General features: G+C 40.3%; 1 protein-coding gene and 1 long non-coding RNA gene across 3 annotated transcripts in view; one reads left to right on the forward strand and one right to left on the reverse strand.

The window, feature by feature from the left end:
* Positions 1 to 15,779, reverse strand: part of LOC114645302 (mucin-5B-like) — a 111,784-nt gene that overhangs the window by 54,262 nt on the left and 41,743 nt on the right. The window contains 3 exon segments of the mRNA XM_051922497.1: positions 1,748 to 5,956; positions 6,230 to 6,880; positions 13,601 to 14,746. Of these exon segments, the coding sequence (XP_051778457.1) occupies positions 1,748 to 5,956; positions 6,230 to 6,880; positions 13,601 to 14,746 (6,006 nt within the window).
* Positions 11,084 to 13,712, forward strand: LOC127526688 (uncharacterized). Of its 2 annotated transcripts, none has more exons than XR_007934121.1 (3): positions 11,084 to 11,128; positions 12,773 to 12,853; positions 13,586 to 13,712. It is a non-coding gene; the product is annotated as an uncharacterized LOC127526688 (long non-coding RNA). The 2 variants fall into 2 exon arrangements; XR_007934120.1 differs by lacking the exon at positions 11,084 to 11,128 and adding an exon at positions 12,239 to 12,283.

Raw genomic sequence — 15,779 nt, forward strand, 5'->3', positions numbered from 1 at the left:
TTTGACAATCGATTTTCTTATGTTGTTTTGCTAGGTTTTGACCTCTGCTTTCTCCCAACTAATCTTGTGGCTTTTCCCTATATTCTCTTCGTTTCCTGGAACCAATCCAAGTTGTGATGTCAATTTGATCATCCTCATTCAATAAAATCTTAGTCTATCTTAATCTGATCTATTTAAAAAATCTTGAATTCAAGCCATTATTACTCCACTCTCAATAAGAAAAGCTTAGATGAATTCCTGCCCACTCTACTCAAGTCATTTCATGGCTTACAAGAACCTCACTGAGGTCATTGAAAATAATTTCTCTATCTTTTTAGGCTTTACTCAGTACATCGTCAATGACTTCAGCATCTTCCTTTTAGGCCCATCACTACCTGTCATTCAGGAAGCTATCCCACTAACATTACACATAAGACTTGTTTCTTTACCTTGGGGATCATCATTGGAATAGAAATGTTTTTAAGCAGTGTTGCTATAACAAGTACCAAACATTTTGTGATGGTTGTTCCTTCTAGGTGCCTCCACAGCCAGTGTCTCAAAGAATAGTTTCTCAAACTCTGTGTACCCGGTCTCCCCTGAAAGGCTGGAGAAGATCTTTCTGAAGGTAAAAAGAGCTGCTCCTGCTTCTGGTGGACAGATCCAGTGTCCATTGACTGACCATTTTATTCTCATTTCTATTTTCCACCAACAGTCTGACTAGCCAAGCTATCTCATCACCAAATATCTATTATCAGAATTGTACAGGTTAAATCAATGGATAGATGTAATCAGAATAAGAGAGTACCCCAAAAAGACCGCAATTTTCGCAAGAGTCGGAAATAAAATTCTGACTCTTCCATGGGTCTGTATCATTCTTAATGAGAATGGTAAAATGTTCCAGTAGGAATACAAAGTGGTGTGCTTCAAGTATAAACATTAATTCGACTTTTTCAAAGAAAGTTGAAAACTGAATAAATTTAAACCTTTCCTTTGGGTAAATGGAATTTGTGTCCAAATGTGTAAAGTCCAATTGCACTACACCCAGCCAGGACCTTGTAACTGTTCATACACTCTTTCACTTTCTTCCAGCTTAGCCCAAGTATAGAAGAGCACCACTTGTAGACTTTGTAATTTATTCCACACAAAATTCTCTTTTATTTGAATCATCATGAGAGACCATTTTTGAATTACTGTTTGTATGGCCTGTCCCCTAAGATCAATTTGTCTAGGCTAACCCTGCCAGTAACACAAAGAACCTGGCATGTAGCAATGAATGTCAGTGGGGCAAGCAATGCCTTTCACCACATCAAGGCCGCAATCCCAGAAGGAATATTCTATGGTATAACAGTAAAAACATTATATACATTTTTGGTTGAGATTTTAGTTTAGGTGTTTTTAACACAAAATGATAAAAAAAAAACTTTAAACTGTAAAATCACTCGCCTGCTGAAAATTTCAAATTGGTACTGAAATGTAAACATTTCGATTAAACAGTGACACTATTTCTATCTTTTCTCCAGTACACTGATGATTAACACTACACAACTCAGCAAAGCGTTAGTTATATGATGACTCAGAATTTCAGTCAGCAGAGCATATTGCAGGACTTTCACTCAAGAATGATGGTTATAGTGTAAGTGTTGTTAAGTAACATAAAAGATTGATTATTAATGATATCCCATATATTGCTCACCTTAATAGAAATATTAGTCTGCATTTTTCATTCATTTTTTTGACAGTTTAAATTAATTTATTAAAAAATATATACCTGCTTGGAATTTCTGTCCATTGACGCTGCAAACACAGTGAGTTGTGGAAATACTTGGGCTACTGGAGGAGAGTTTAACTGGAGTAGTTGAAAGTCCTGGTATTGACGGTCTGTGAGTTGTAGACTCAGGTGATGTGGAGAGTCTATGAGTAGTTGATCCTTCTTGAGTGGAGAATCTTCCTGACGTAAACGGCGTATGAGCAGTTGATCCTTGAAGTATGGTCATCTGTTGACTTGTTGTTCTTTCTGTAGTTGATAACCTGTGCATTGTTGATTTCATTGAGGCAGATACAGGACTGGAAACATGTCCTGAAGTAGAAGTCACTGGTGTGGAGATCCTGGATGAAGAGCTAGATATAGATGTGGAAGAGGTAATCTGAGACTGATGCCCTGATGTGGGTATTTGACTTGAGGTTTTGGTGGTCTGAACTAGAGTAGATTTCCGAGAGGTGGTTCTCTGTGAACTGGCAGTGGTATTTTCTGTTCTTATAGATGCTGGAATTGTCGAATAAGGAGTAGCTGTAGTCTGTGTACATGAGGTACAGCATTGGAAACTCACCTCATAATTATAGCACATATTCTGTGGCTGATTTTTATTAATACATCTGAGGCCAAAGGTGTAGTTACAGGATACTTTTTGATTCAAGCTAGAAAGCTTTGCTTGGGGGAAGTCAACAGCTCTGCATTTGATTTGCTTTGGGTTAATACAGACTCTGAGTCCAGCTTTTTGTATGTTCTCTATGGTTTCAAATTCTCCTCCGGATGTATTTGATGGCTTACTGACATCATACCACTGGGACCAAGCACATTTTGGTTTACACAGGGTGGTTCTAGGTGTAGTAGTACTGAATGTTCTTGATGATGAATGAGTGATGTCAGTGGAGGTGGTTGTCTTAAAGGTGGATTTTGTGGTCTTTGTAGCAGGGGTTGAGGACATTTGAGAGACTGATTTGCTGGTTGTTTTCTGTGATGTGCTCTTGGATGTAGGTCTTGTTGTTCCTCCTGAAGAGGATATTTTTTCTATAGTTGTCAGGAGTGTTGTCTTTGTTACTAGGCCGGTGGACATAAGAGTAGTCTTTGTTGTTGTAGTGTTTGATGTGCTCTTTGAGATGGATCCTGTGGACACTGAATGGGTTGTGTTTCCGGTTGATTTTAGTGGTGTAGTTTTAGATACCGGCAATGTTGATTTTGTATCAGTTATCTTCTGTGATGTTGTCTTAGACAACATCCCTGTAGATAATGAAGTTGTCTTTTCAGTTTTCTGCAGTGTGGTCTTGGTGGCAGGCACTGTAGGCATTGTTTTTGCTGTAGTTTTCTGGCTTGCTGTCTGAGAAACAGTTCCTGTGGTGTTTGAATTGGTACTCATCACTGTGATCCTCTGTGATGTTGTCTTGGGGACTGGCTCTGTGAATAATGATGAGGCAGCAGACTTCCCAGTAGTCTTCCATGATGTGGTTTTTGAAACAGGTTCTGTTGACTTTGTAGAGGTCAGCTTATCACTTGTCTTTTGCATTGTTGTCTTTGAGACCACCCCAGTAGAAAATGAAGTAGTTTTTTCTGTTTTTTGTGATGTGGTCTTATACGTCGTTTCTGTGGGTACTGGTGAAACTGTCCTTTCTGTAGATTTCAGAGATGTGGTGCCAGTGACCGAACCTGTTAGTTTTGGAGATGTAGTTTTTTCTGTCATGCTGTGTGATGTGGTTGTGGAAACTGGGCCTATGGACAGTGAAATTGCTGTCTTTTCAGAAGTCTTCCATGATGTGGTCTTAGAAACATATTCTGTTATCTTTGAAGAGGTAGTCTTTTCAGAGCCTAAGTCTGTGGACAAGGATGTTGTTTTTTCAGTTGACCTGAGAAATGTGGTTTTTGAGACCAGATCAGTGGGCAGAGGGGAAGTAGTTTTTTCAGTTGTCATCTGTGATGTAGTTTTGGAAACTGACCCAGAGAACAATGAAGAAGTACTCTTTCCTGTTGCTGTCTGTGATGTGGTTTTGGAGACTGGCACTGTGGACAATGAAGAAATAGGCTTTTCAGTAGTCTTCCAAGATGTGGTCTTAGAAACATCTCCTGTTGGCTTTGGAGAGGAAGTTGCTTCAGTTACTTTCTGTGAAGTCTTAGTGATTAATTCTGTGGATGACAAAGTATTAATTTTAGAAACAGGTCTTGTGGTGATAAGGTAAGTTGTTTTCTCAGTCATCTTCTGCGAAGTTGTTTTCTCAGTTGTCTTCTGTGATGTGCTCTTAGAGACTTGGCCTGTGGACTTGTCTAACATTTGTGTTGTTACTGTTGTTTGCTGTGTTGTGCTTTTAGAAAGAGGTCTTGTGGGCACTTGAGAGGATGAGCTTTCACTCAGCTGTGATGTGCTGTATGAAACATGCTCTGTTGAAATGACTGGGGTAATTGCAGATATTATTGTAGTAAGTTCAGGTTTAGTGCTAAGACCTTGCGATTTTGTCAAAGGTGAGGATTCTGTTGAAGTGTCAGATATTAAAGGCAGAGTAACAATACTTTTATCAGTAACTGTAAAAGGAGTTGGAGAATCACTTGGGATTATCAAAGTTGGAAGAGTTTCTGTTAGTTCTTTAACATATTCTGAGGTTGGCTGTGATCTTGTTGTTTTCTTGGTTGTTGACTTGACTGTTCCAGTGCCTGATGTAATGATGTTTGTTCCTAAGGCTGTGGACATTACAGTAGACAACCTTAGAGTGGTGCTTGATGCTGAAGATATTCCAATGCTAATAGATGTATTAGACGTTGTTGGTACAATTGATGTTGTAAAGCTTCTGTGTGTTTTTTCATTGGTTGTGCTAAAAGGAACAACTGTTGATTTTGAACTAGGAGTAACATTAGAAGTTCTTATTTCCTCAAGAGTGCTTGATACAGTTGAGCTTAAAGGGTATCCACTTGGATTCGATACTTCATTTCCAGATGGAGTTGATGGTAACAGAGTGGTATTTCCTGCTTGCATGACTGTTGTTTCACAGTAATAAATGCCACAACAGAGAACCCTGATCTGGTAATTGTAGCATAACGGGAATTCTCCATCTTGATCTTCATTCTTACATTGTAATCCCACTGACACGTTACACTGAACTATTTGATTGACTTCCTGTAATGTCTTATTAGGAAATTTTTCTGCTCTGCACTCAATTTTAGCTGGATTAGCACAAATATTTCCACCTTTTTGTTGAATATTCTGATAAGTTTCAAAGTCACCATCATTTTTAACAAGGCTGGGGAAATGTGTGTCATACCAATCAGACCACTGGCACTGACGCCTGCAAGTAGTTGGTGAGCTAGTGACCTCAGCAGTAGGAAGAGAGGTGGAGATGAATGCAATACTAGTTGTTTCATGCTGAGTTGTTGGATTATTAGTAGTTGATAAAATATTGGTTGATTGAGGGACTGTTGTTTGTTTACTTGTATAGAGTGGCATTGTTTCCTTACTTGATGTTAATTTAGATGACATTCCAGGTGTTGTCTGCTCACTTGAATATTCAGTTGACGTGTGTTTAGTTGAAATTTCAGGTGTTGTCTGCTCACTTGATGCTAATTTAGTTGTTATTCTAGGTGTCGTTTGCTCCCGTGATACTCCTGGTGTTGTCTGCTCACTGGAATATTCAGATGACGTGTGTTTAGTTGAACTTCGAGGTATGGTCTGCTCACTTGTGTTTTCAGCTGATGTGTGTTTAGTTGAAATTCCTGGTCTTGTCTGCTCACTTGATGCTAATTTAGTTGTTATTCTAGGTGTTGTTGGCTCCCTTGATACTCCTGGTGTTGTCTGCCCACTTGAGTATTCAGATGACGTGTGTTTAGTTGAAACTCCAGGTGTTGTCTGCTGACTTGAATATTCAGATAACATGTGTTTAGTTGAACTTCCAGGTGTGGTCTGCTCACTTGATGCTAATTTAGTTGTTATTCTAGGTGTTGTTTGCTCCCTTGATACTCCTGGTGTGGTCTGCTCACTTGAATATTCAGATGACGTGTGTTTAGTTGAAATTCCTGGTGTGGTCTGCTCACTTGAAGCAAATTTAGTTGTTATTCTAGGTGTTGTTTGTTCCCTTGATACTCCTGGTGTTGTCTGCCCACTTGAGTATTCAGATGACGTGTGTTTAGTTGAACTTCCAGGTGTGGTCTCCTCACTTGTGTTTTCAGCTGATGTGTGTTTAGTTGAAATTCCTGGTGTTGTCTGCCCACTTGAGTATTCAGCTGATGTGTGTTTAGTTGAAATTCCTGGTGTGGTCTGCTCACTTGATGCAAATTTAGTTGTTATTCTAGGTGTTGTTTGTTCCCTTGATACTCCTGGTGTTGTCTGCCAACTTGAGTATTCAGATGACGTGTGTTTAGTTGAACTTCCGGGTGTGCTTTTCTCACTTGAATATTCAGATGACGTGTGTTTAGTTGAACTTCCAGGTGTGGTCTGCTCACTTGAATATTCAGATGACGTGTGTTTAGTTGAACTTCCAGGTGTGGTCTGCTCACTTGAATATTCAGGTGATATGTGTTTAGTTGAACCTCCAGGTGTGGTCTGCTCACTTGAATATTCAGATGACGTGTGTTTAGTTGAACTTCCAGGTGTGGTCTGCTCACTTGAATGTTCAGATGACGTGTGTTTAGTTGAACTTCCAGGTGTGGTCTGCTCACTTGATGCTAATTTAGTTGTTATTCTAGGTGTTGTTTGCTCCCTTGATACTCCTGGTGTGGTCTGCTCACTTGAATATTCAGATGACGTGTGTTTAGTTGAAATTCCTGGTGTGGTCTGCTCACTTGATGCAAATTTAGTTGTTATTCTAGGTGTTGTTTGTTCCCTTGATACTCCTGGTGTTGTCTGCCCACTTGAGTATTCAGATGACGTGTGTTTAGTTGAACTTCCAGGTGTGGTCTGCTCACTTGTGTTTTCAGCTGATGTGTGTTTAGTTGAAATTCCTGGTGTTGTCTGCTCACTTGATGCTAATTTAGTTGTTATTCTAGGTGTTGTTTGTTCCCTTGATACTCCTGGTGTTGTCTGCCCACTTGAGTATTCAGATGGCGTGTGTTTAGTTGAACTTCCGGGTGTGGTCTGCTCACTTGAATATTCAGATGACGTGTGTTTAGTAGATATTCCTGGTGTTGTCTGCTCACTTGAGTATTCAGCTGATGTGTGTTTAGTTGAACTTCCAGGTGTGGTCTGCTCACTTGAATATTCAGATGATGTGTGTTTAGTTGAACTTCCAGGTGTGGTCTGCTCACTTGAATATTCAGATGATGTGTGTTTAGTTGAACTTCCGGGTGTGGTCTGCTCACTTGAATATTCAGATGACATGTGTTTAGTTGAACTTCCAGGTGTGGTCTGGTCACTTGATGCAAATTTAGTTGTTATTCTAGGTGTCGTTTCCTGCCTTGATACTCCTGGTGTTGTCTGCTCACTTGAGTATTCAGATGACGTGTGTTTAGTTGAACTTCCAGGTGTGGTCTGCTCACTTGAATATTCAGATGACGTGTGTTTAGTTGAAATTCCTGGTGTTGTCTGCTCACTTGATGCTAATTTAGTTGTTATTCTAGGTGTTGTTTGTTCCCTTGATACTCCTGGTGTTGTCTGCCCACTTGAGTATTCAGATGACGTGTGTTTAGTTGAACTTCCGGGTGTGGTCTGCTCACTTGAATATTCAGATGATGTGTGTTTAGTTGAACTCCCAGGTGTGGTGTGCTCACTTGAATATTCAGATGATGAGTGTTTAGTTGAACTTCCAGGTGTGGTCTGCTCACTTGAATATTCAGATGACGTGTGTTTAGTTGAACTTCCAGGTGTGGTCTGCTCACTTGAATATTCAGATGACGTGTGTTTAGTTGAACTTCCAGGTGTTGTCTGCTCACTTGATGCTAATTTAGTTGTTATTCTAGGTGTTGTTTGCTCCCTTGATACTCCTGGTGTGGTCTGCTCACTTGAATATTCAGATGACGTGTGTTTAGTTGAAATTCCTGGTGTGGTCTGCACACTGGAATATTCAGGTGACGTATGTTTAGTTGAAATTCCTGGTGTGGTCTGCTCACTTGATGCAAATTTAGTTGTTATTCTAGGTGTTGTTTGTTCCCTTGATACTCCTGGTGTTGTCTGCTCACTTGAATATTCAGATGATGTGTGTTTAGTTGAACTTCCAAGTGTGGTCTGCTCACTTGAATATTCAGATGACGTATGTTTAGTTGAACTTCCGGGTGTGGTTTGCTCACTTGAATATTCAGATGACGTGTGTTTAGTTGAACTTCCAGGTGTGGTCTGCTCACTTGAATATTCAGATGACGTGTGTTTAGTTGAACTTCCAGGTGTGGTCTGCTCACTTGAATATTCAGGTGATATGTGTTTAGTTGAACCTCCAGGTGTGGTCTGCTCACTTGAATATTCAGATGACGTGTGTTTAGTTGAACTTCCAGGTGTGGTCTGCTTACTTGAATGTTCAGGTGACGTGTGTTTAGTTGAACTTCCAGGTGTGGTCTGCTCACTTGATGCTAATTTAGTTGTTATTCTAGGTGTTGTTTGCTCCCTTGATACTCCTGGTGTGGTCTGCTCACTTGAATATTCAGATGACGTGTGTTTAGTTGAAATTCCTGGTGTGGTCTGCACACTGGAATATTCAGATGACGTATGTTTAGTTGAAATTCCTGGTGTGGTCTGCTCACTTGATGCAAATTTAGTTGTTATTCTAGGTGTTGTTTGTTCCCTTGATACTCCTGGTGTTGTCTGCTCACTTGAATATTCAGATGATGTGTGTTTAGTTGAACTTCCAAGTGTGGTCTGCTCACTTGAATATTCAGATGACGTGTGTTTAGTTGAACTTCCGGGTGTGGTTTGCTCACTTGAATATTCAGATGACGTGTGTTTAGTTGAACTTCCAGGTGTGGTCTGCTCACTTGAATATTCAGATGACGTGTGTTTAGTTGAACTTCCAGGTGTGGTCTGCTCACTTGAATATTCAGGTGATATGTGTTTAGTTGAACCTCCAGGTGTGGTCTGCTCACTTGAATATTCAGATGACGTGTGTTTAGTTGAACTTCCAGGTGTGGTCTGCTCACTTGAATGTTCAGGTGACGTGTGTTTAGTTGAACTTCCAGGTGTGGTCTGCTCACTTGATGCTAATTTAGTTGTTATTCTAGGTGTTGTTTGCTCCCTTGATACTCCTGGTGTGGTCTGCTCACTTGAATATTCAGATAACGTGTGTTTAGTTGAAATTCCTGGTGTGGTCTGCACACTGGAATATTCAGATGACGTATGTTTAGTTGAAATTCCTGGTGTGGTCTGCTCACTTGATGCAAATTTAGTTGTTATTCTAGGTGTTGTTTGTTCCCTTGATACTCCTGGTGTTGTCTGCTCACTTGAATATTCAGATGATGTGTGTTTAGTTGAACTTCCAAGTGTGGTCTGCTCACTTGAATATTCAGATGACGTGTGTTTAGTTGAACTTCCGGGTGTGGTTTGCTCACTTGAATATTCAGATGACGTGTGTTTAGTTGAACTTCCAGGTGTGGTCTGCTCACTTGATGCTAATTTAGTTGTTATTCTAGGTGTTGTTTGTTCCCTTGATACTCCTGGTGTTGTCTGCCCACTTGAGTATTCAGATGACGTGTGTTTAGTTGAACTTCCAGGTGTGGTCTGCTCACTTGTGTTTTCAGCTGATGTGTGTTTAGTTGAAATTCCTGGTGTTGTCTGCTCACTTGATGCTAATTTAGTTGTTATTCTAGGTGTTGTTTGTTCCCTTGATACTCCTGGTGTTGTCTGCCCACTTGAGTATTCAGATGGCGTGTGTTTAGTTGAACTTCCGGGTGTGGTCTCCTCACTTGAATATTCAGATGACGTGTGTTTAGTAGATATTCCTGGTGTTGTCTGCTCACTTGAGTATTCAGCTGATGTGTGTTTAGTTGAACTTCCAGGTGTGGTCTGCTCACTTGAATATTCAGATGATGTGTGTTTAGTTGAACTTCCAGGTGTGGTCTGCTCACTTGAATATTCAGATGATGTGTGTTTAGTTGAACTTCCGGGTGTGGTCTGCTCACTTGAATATTCAGATGACGTGTGTTTAGTTGAACTTCCAGGTGTGGTCTGGTCACTTGATGCAAATTTAGTTGTTATTCTAGGTGTCGTTTCCTGCCTTGATACTCCTGGTGTTGTCTGCTCACTTGAGTATTCAGATGACGTGTGTTTAGTTGAACTTCCAGGTGTGGTCTGCTCACTTGAATATTCAGATGACGTGTGTTTAGTTGAAATTCCTGGTGTTGTCTGCTCACTTGATGCTAATTTAGTTGTTATTCTAGGTGTTGTTTGTTCCCTTGATACTCCTGGTGTTGTCTGCCCACTTGAGTATTCAGATGACGTGTGTTTAGTTGAACTTCCGGGTGTAGTCTGCTCACTTGAATATTCAGATGATGTGTGTTTAGTTGAACTCCCAGGTGTGGTGTGCTCACTTGAATATTCAGATGATGTGTGTTTAGTTGAACTTCCAGGTGTGGTCTGCTCACTTGAATATTCAGATGACGTGTGTTTAGTTGAACTTCCAGGTGTGGTCTGCTCACTTGAATATTCAGATGACGTGTGTTTAGTTGAACTTCCAGGTGTGGTCTGCTCACTTGATGCTAATTTAGTTGTTATTCTAGGTGTTGTTTGCTCCCTTGATACTCCTGGTGTGGTCTGCTCACTTGAATATTCAGATGACGTGTGTTTAGTTGAAATTCCTGGTGTGGTCTGCACACTGGAATATTCAGATGACGTATGTTTAGTTGAAATTCCTGGTGTGGTCTGCTCACTTGATGCAAATTTAGTTGTTATTCTAGGTGTTGTTTGTTCCCTTGATACTCCTGGTGTTGTCTGCTCACTTGAATATTCAGATGATGTGTGTTTAGTTGAACTTCCAAGTGTGGTCTGCTCACTTGAATATTCAGATGACGTGTGTTTAGTTGAACTTCCAGGTGTGGTCTGCTCACTTGAATATTCAGATGACGTGTGTTTAGTTGAAATTCCTGGTGTTGTCTGCTCACTTGATGCTAATTTAGTTGTTATTCTAGGTGTTGTTTGTTCCCTTGATACTCCTGGTGTTGTCTGCCCACTTGAGTATTCAGATGACGTGTGTTTAATTGAACTTCCGGGTGTAGTCTGCTCACTTGAATATTCAGATGATGTGTGTTTAGTTGAACTCCCAGGTGTGGTGTGCTCAGTTGAATATTCAGATGATGTGTGTTTAGTTGAACTTCCAGGTGTGGTCTGCTCACTTGAATATTCAGATGACGTGTGTTTAGTTGAACTTCCAGGTGTGGTCTGCTCACTTGAATATTCAGATGACGTGTGTTTAGTTGAACTTCCAGGTGTGGTCTGCTCACTTGAGTATTCAGATGATGTGTGTTTAGTTGAACTTCCAGGTGTGGTCTGCTCACTTGTGTTTTCAGCTGATGTTTGCTTAGTTGAAATTCCTGGTGTTGTCTGCTCACTTGATGCTAATTTAGTTGTTATTCTAGGTGTTGTTTGTTCCCTTGATACTCCTGGTGTTGTCTGCCCACTTGAGTATTCAGATGACGTGTGTTTAGTTGAACTTCCAGGTGTGGTCTGCTCACTTGAATATTCAGATGATGTGTGTTTAGTTGAACTTCCAGGTGTGGTCTGCTCACTTGAATATTCAGATGATGTGTGTTTAGTTGAACTTCCAGGTGTGGTCTGTTCACTTGAATATTCAGATGACGTGTGTTTAGTTGAACTTCCAGGTGTGGTCTGGTCACTTGATGCAAATTTAGTTGTTATTCTAGGTGTCGTTTCCTGCCTTGATACTCCTGGTGTTGTCTGCTCACTTGATGCAAATTTAGTTGTCATTCTAGGTGTTGTTTGCTCTCTAGATACTCCTGGTGTGGTCTGCTCACTTGAATATTCAGATGACGTGTGTTTAGTTGAAATTCCTGGTGTGGTCTGCTCACTTGAATATTCAGATGATGTGTGTTTAGTTGAAATTTCTGGTGTTGTCTGCTCACTTGATGCTAATTTAGTTGTTATTCTAGGTGTCGTTTGCTCCCTTGATATTCCTGATGTTGTCTGCCCACTTGAGTATTCAGATGACGTGTGTTTAGTTGAACTTCCAGGTGTGGTCTGCTCACTTGTGTTTTCAGCTGATGTGTGTTTAGTTGAAATTCCTGGTGTTGTTTGCTCACTTGATGCTAATTTAGTCGTTATTCTAGGTGTTGTTTGTTCCCTTGATACTCCTGGTGTTGTCTGCCCACTTGAGTATTCAGATGACGTGTGTTTAGTTGAAACTCCTGGTGTTGTCTGCCCACTTGAGTATTCAGATGACGTGTGTTTAGTTGAACTTCCAGGTGTGGTCTGCTGACTTGAATATTCAGATAACGTGTGTTTAGTTGATATTCCTGGTGTTGTCTGCTCACTTGAGTATTCAGCTGATGTGTGTTTAGTTGAACTTCCATGTGTGGTCTGCTCACTTGAATATTCAGATGACGTGTGTTTAGTTGAACTTCCAGGTGTGGTCTGCTCACTTGAGTATTCAGATGATGTGTGTTTAGTTGAACTTCCAGGTGTGGTCTGCTCACTTGTGTTTTCAGCTGATGTGTGCTTAGTTGAAATTCCTGGTGTTGTCTGCTCACTTGATGCTAATTTAGTTGTTATTCTAGGTGTTGTTTGTTCCCTTGATACTCCTGGTGTTGTCTGCCCACTTGAGTATTCAGATGACGTGTGTTTAGTTGAACTTCCGGGTGTAGTCTGCTCACTTGAATATTCAGATGATGTGTGTTTAGTTGAACTTCCAGGTGTGGTCTGCTCACTTGAATATTCAGATGAAGTGTGTTTAGTTGAACTTCCAGGTGTGGTCTGCCCACTTGAGTATTCAGATGACGTGTGTATAGTTGAACTTCCAGGTGTGGTCTGCTCACTTGAATATTCAGATGATGTGTGTTTAGTTGAACTTCCAGGTGTGGTCTGCTCACTTGAATATTCAGATGAAGTGTGTTTAGTTGAACTTCCAGGTGTGGTCTGGTCACTTGATGCAAATTTAGTTGTTATTCGAGGTGTCGTTTCCTGCCTTGATACTCCTGGTGTTGTCTGCTCACTTGAGTATTCAGATGATGTGTGTTTAGTTGAACTTCCAGGTGTCGTCTGCTGACTTGTGTTTTCAGCTGATGTGTGTTTAGTTGAAATTCCTGGTGTTGACTGCTCACTTGATGCTAATTTAGTTGTTATTCTAGGCGTTGTTTGTTCCCTTGATACTCCTGGTGTTGTCTGCCCACTTGAGTATTCAGATGACGTGTGTTTAGTTGAAACTCCAGGTGTTGTCTGCTCACTTGAGTATTCAGATGACGTGTGTTTAGTTGAACTTCCGGGTGTGGTCTGCTCACTTGAATATTCTGATGATGTGTGTTTAGTTGAACTTCCAGGTGTGGTCTGCTCACTTGAATATTCAGATGACGTGTGTTTAGTTGAACTTCCAGGTGTGGTCAGCTCACTTGAATATTCAGATGACGTGTGTTTAGTTGAAATTCCTGGTGTTGTCTGCTCACTTGATGCTAATTTAGTTGTTATTCTAGGTGTCGTTTGCTCCCTTGATACTCCTGATGTTGTCTGCCCACTTGAGTATTCAGATGACGTGTGTTTAGTTGAACTTCCAGGTGTGGTCTGCTCACTTGAGTATTCAGATGACGTGTGTTTAGTTGAACTTCCGGGTGTGGTCTGCTCACTGGAATATTCAGATGACGTGTGTTTAGTTGAACTTCCAGGTGTGGTTTGCTCACTTGAATATTCAGATGACGTGTGTTTAGTTGAACTTCCAGGTGTGGTCAGCTCACTTGAATATTCAGATGACGTGTGTTTAGTTGAACTTCCAGGTGTGGTCTGCTCACTTGATGCTAATTTAGTTGTTATTCTAGGTGTCGTTTGCTCCCTTGATACTCCTGGTGTTGTCTGCTCACTTGAGTATTCAGCTGACATGTGTTTAGTTGAACTTCCAGGTGTGGTCTGCTCACTTGAATAGTCAGATGACGTGTGTTTAGTTGAACTTCCAGGTGTGGTCTGCTCACTTGAATATTCAGATGACGTGTGTTTAGTTGAAATTCCTGGAGTTGTGTGCTCACTTGATGCTAATTTAGTTGTCATTCTAGGTGTCGTTTCCTGCCTTGATACTCCTGGTGTGGTCTGCTCACTTGAATATTCAGATGATGTGTGTTTAGTTGAACTTCCAGGTGTTGTGTGCTCAGTTGATGCAAATTTAGTTGTTATTCTAGGTGTTGTTTGCTCCTTTGACACTCCTGGTGTTGTCTGCTCCCTTGAATATTCAGGTGACGTGTGTTTAGTTGAAATTCCAGGTGTTGTGTGCTCACTTGATTCACTTGATCCTGGTGTTGTGTGCTCACTTGAGTATTCTGCTGAAGTGTGTTTAGTTGAAATTCCTGGTGTTGTCTGCTCACTTGAATATTCAGGTGACGCGTGTTTAGTTGTAATTCCAGGTGTTGTGTGCTCACTTGATTCAAATTTAGTTGTTATTCTTGGTGTTGTTTGCTCATTTGACACTCCTGATGTTGTCTTCCCACTTGAGTATTCAGGTGACGTCTGTTTAGTGTTGATGGTGTTTTCTGATATTGAGGTGGTTGGAGCTACAGATGAAAGATGAGTGGTGTATGATTCTACAGCAACTGTTGTATGGCAAGTGGTGAAAACACAACAAAGAATTCGGACCTCATAATCGAGGCATTTTGTAGGATGTTGATCCTCATGTTTGCAAATAAGTCCAAAGGTTTTATTACATTGAACAGCCTGTTTTAACTGAGTAATTGGGGTATCAGGATAGAGGTGTGAACGGCATTCAACTGATAGAGGTGCTTGGCACACAGCATATCCTTTCTTGATGATATTTTCAAAAGTTTCATAATCTCCTTCCAGGTCTCCCTGGTCTGGTCCATCAACATTATACCAAATTGACCATTTGCAGACTTCTTCTTCACATGTGGTTTTAGGCTGGCTTGATGTAGCAGAAGAGGGATTCATTGATGCTGCAATACAATTTAAGAAAATAAACTTACACTGAATTTATTATACTAATAACTTACTATATATACATTAATTCTGTATGTTTAATTGAGACATACCATACAGTATTTGTTTCCTTCATCAATAAATCCAATTACTATTATCAAAGCAAGTTGCTTGTTACTACTAAATATTACAAATAAGTTCAAATGCATCATGTATACTATTCAACAAGTTATTTAAGTGTAATAGGGAAAACTGCATATTTTCTGAAGAAAATGCTATAAAGTATAAGTTCAGTTACCAGTGAGTTTAGGCAGAACACAGAGTTGCTTTACTTGGGAGAGAAAGCATTTACTGGAGGTAATGTGGTTTGAAAACAATGTATAAAGAGTGCTTTACTTGGATTATACTCGATGTATTATTCTATTTCCATGCAATTCGTCCTGAAATGAATATATTGTGAAAGGGTGCATAGTTGGAGAGAGCCTGCAACCTTTGTCTGGAATTGTCTGTGGCTTAAAGTCAATGTGTTGCTTGCCTATCTCTGCCTCTACGTCCTTCTGTCTTGGTTGTTGCTATGTAATTGGAGAGAAGTCACATCATGTAAGCCCAGGGGAAAGAAAGGGTGATTTCTGCATGATGGAGTTGCTTAAACATTTGTCACATGACCTCTCCTGGGGCCCTCTTTTTTCTTTAGCGTTTTATTGTTTTTTTGACCTTGCCTTATTCTTGGATTTAGAGTTTTTGTCCAGTGAATTTGCTGTGTTTTGGATATGCAGTGTCTGGCCATTTGCCAATTTTTGCACTTTGTTTAGGTTTTTACCCTTTTTTTACTCTGTATATTTTTGCTACTCCAAACATAATCTCTTTACAGTTTTAAGATTTATTTACCTAATATAATGTCTGCAGTATCATTGTTGAACCAAGTTCTTGTTAATTACTTTGGTATGTGCAGCCAGCAATGCTTTACAAAGCACAGTGACCTTTTGGCTCAGTTTCACTACAGGATGACTGATGTTAAGTAAGGGCTGCACTGCACATATTGTGGCAGGC

The sequence above is a fragment of the Erpetoichthys calabaricus genome, chromosome 2 (assembly GCF_900747795.2).
Source record: "Erpetoichthys calabaricus chromosome 2, fErpCal1.3, whole genome shotgun sequence".
In the NCBI taxonomy this organism is placed as follows: Eukaryota; Metazoa; Chordata; class Cladistia; order Polypteriformes; family Polypteridae; genus Erpetoichthys; species Erpetoichthys calabaricus.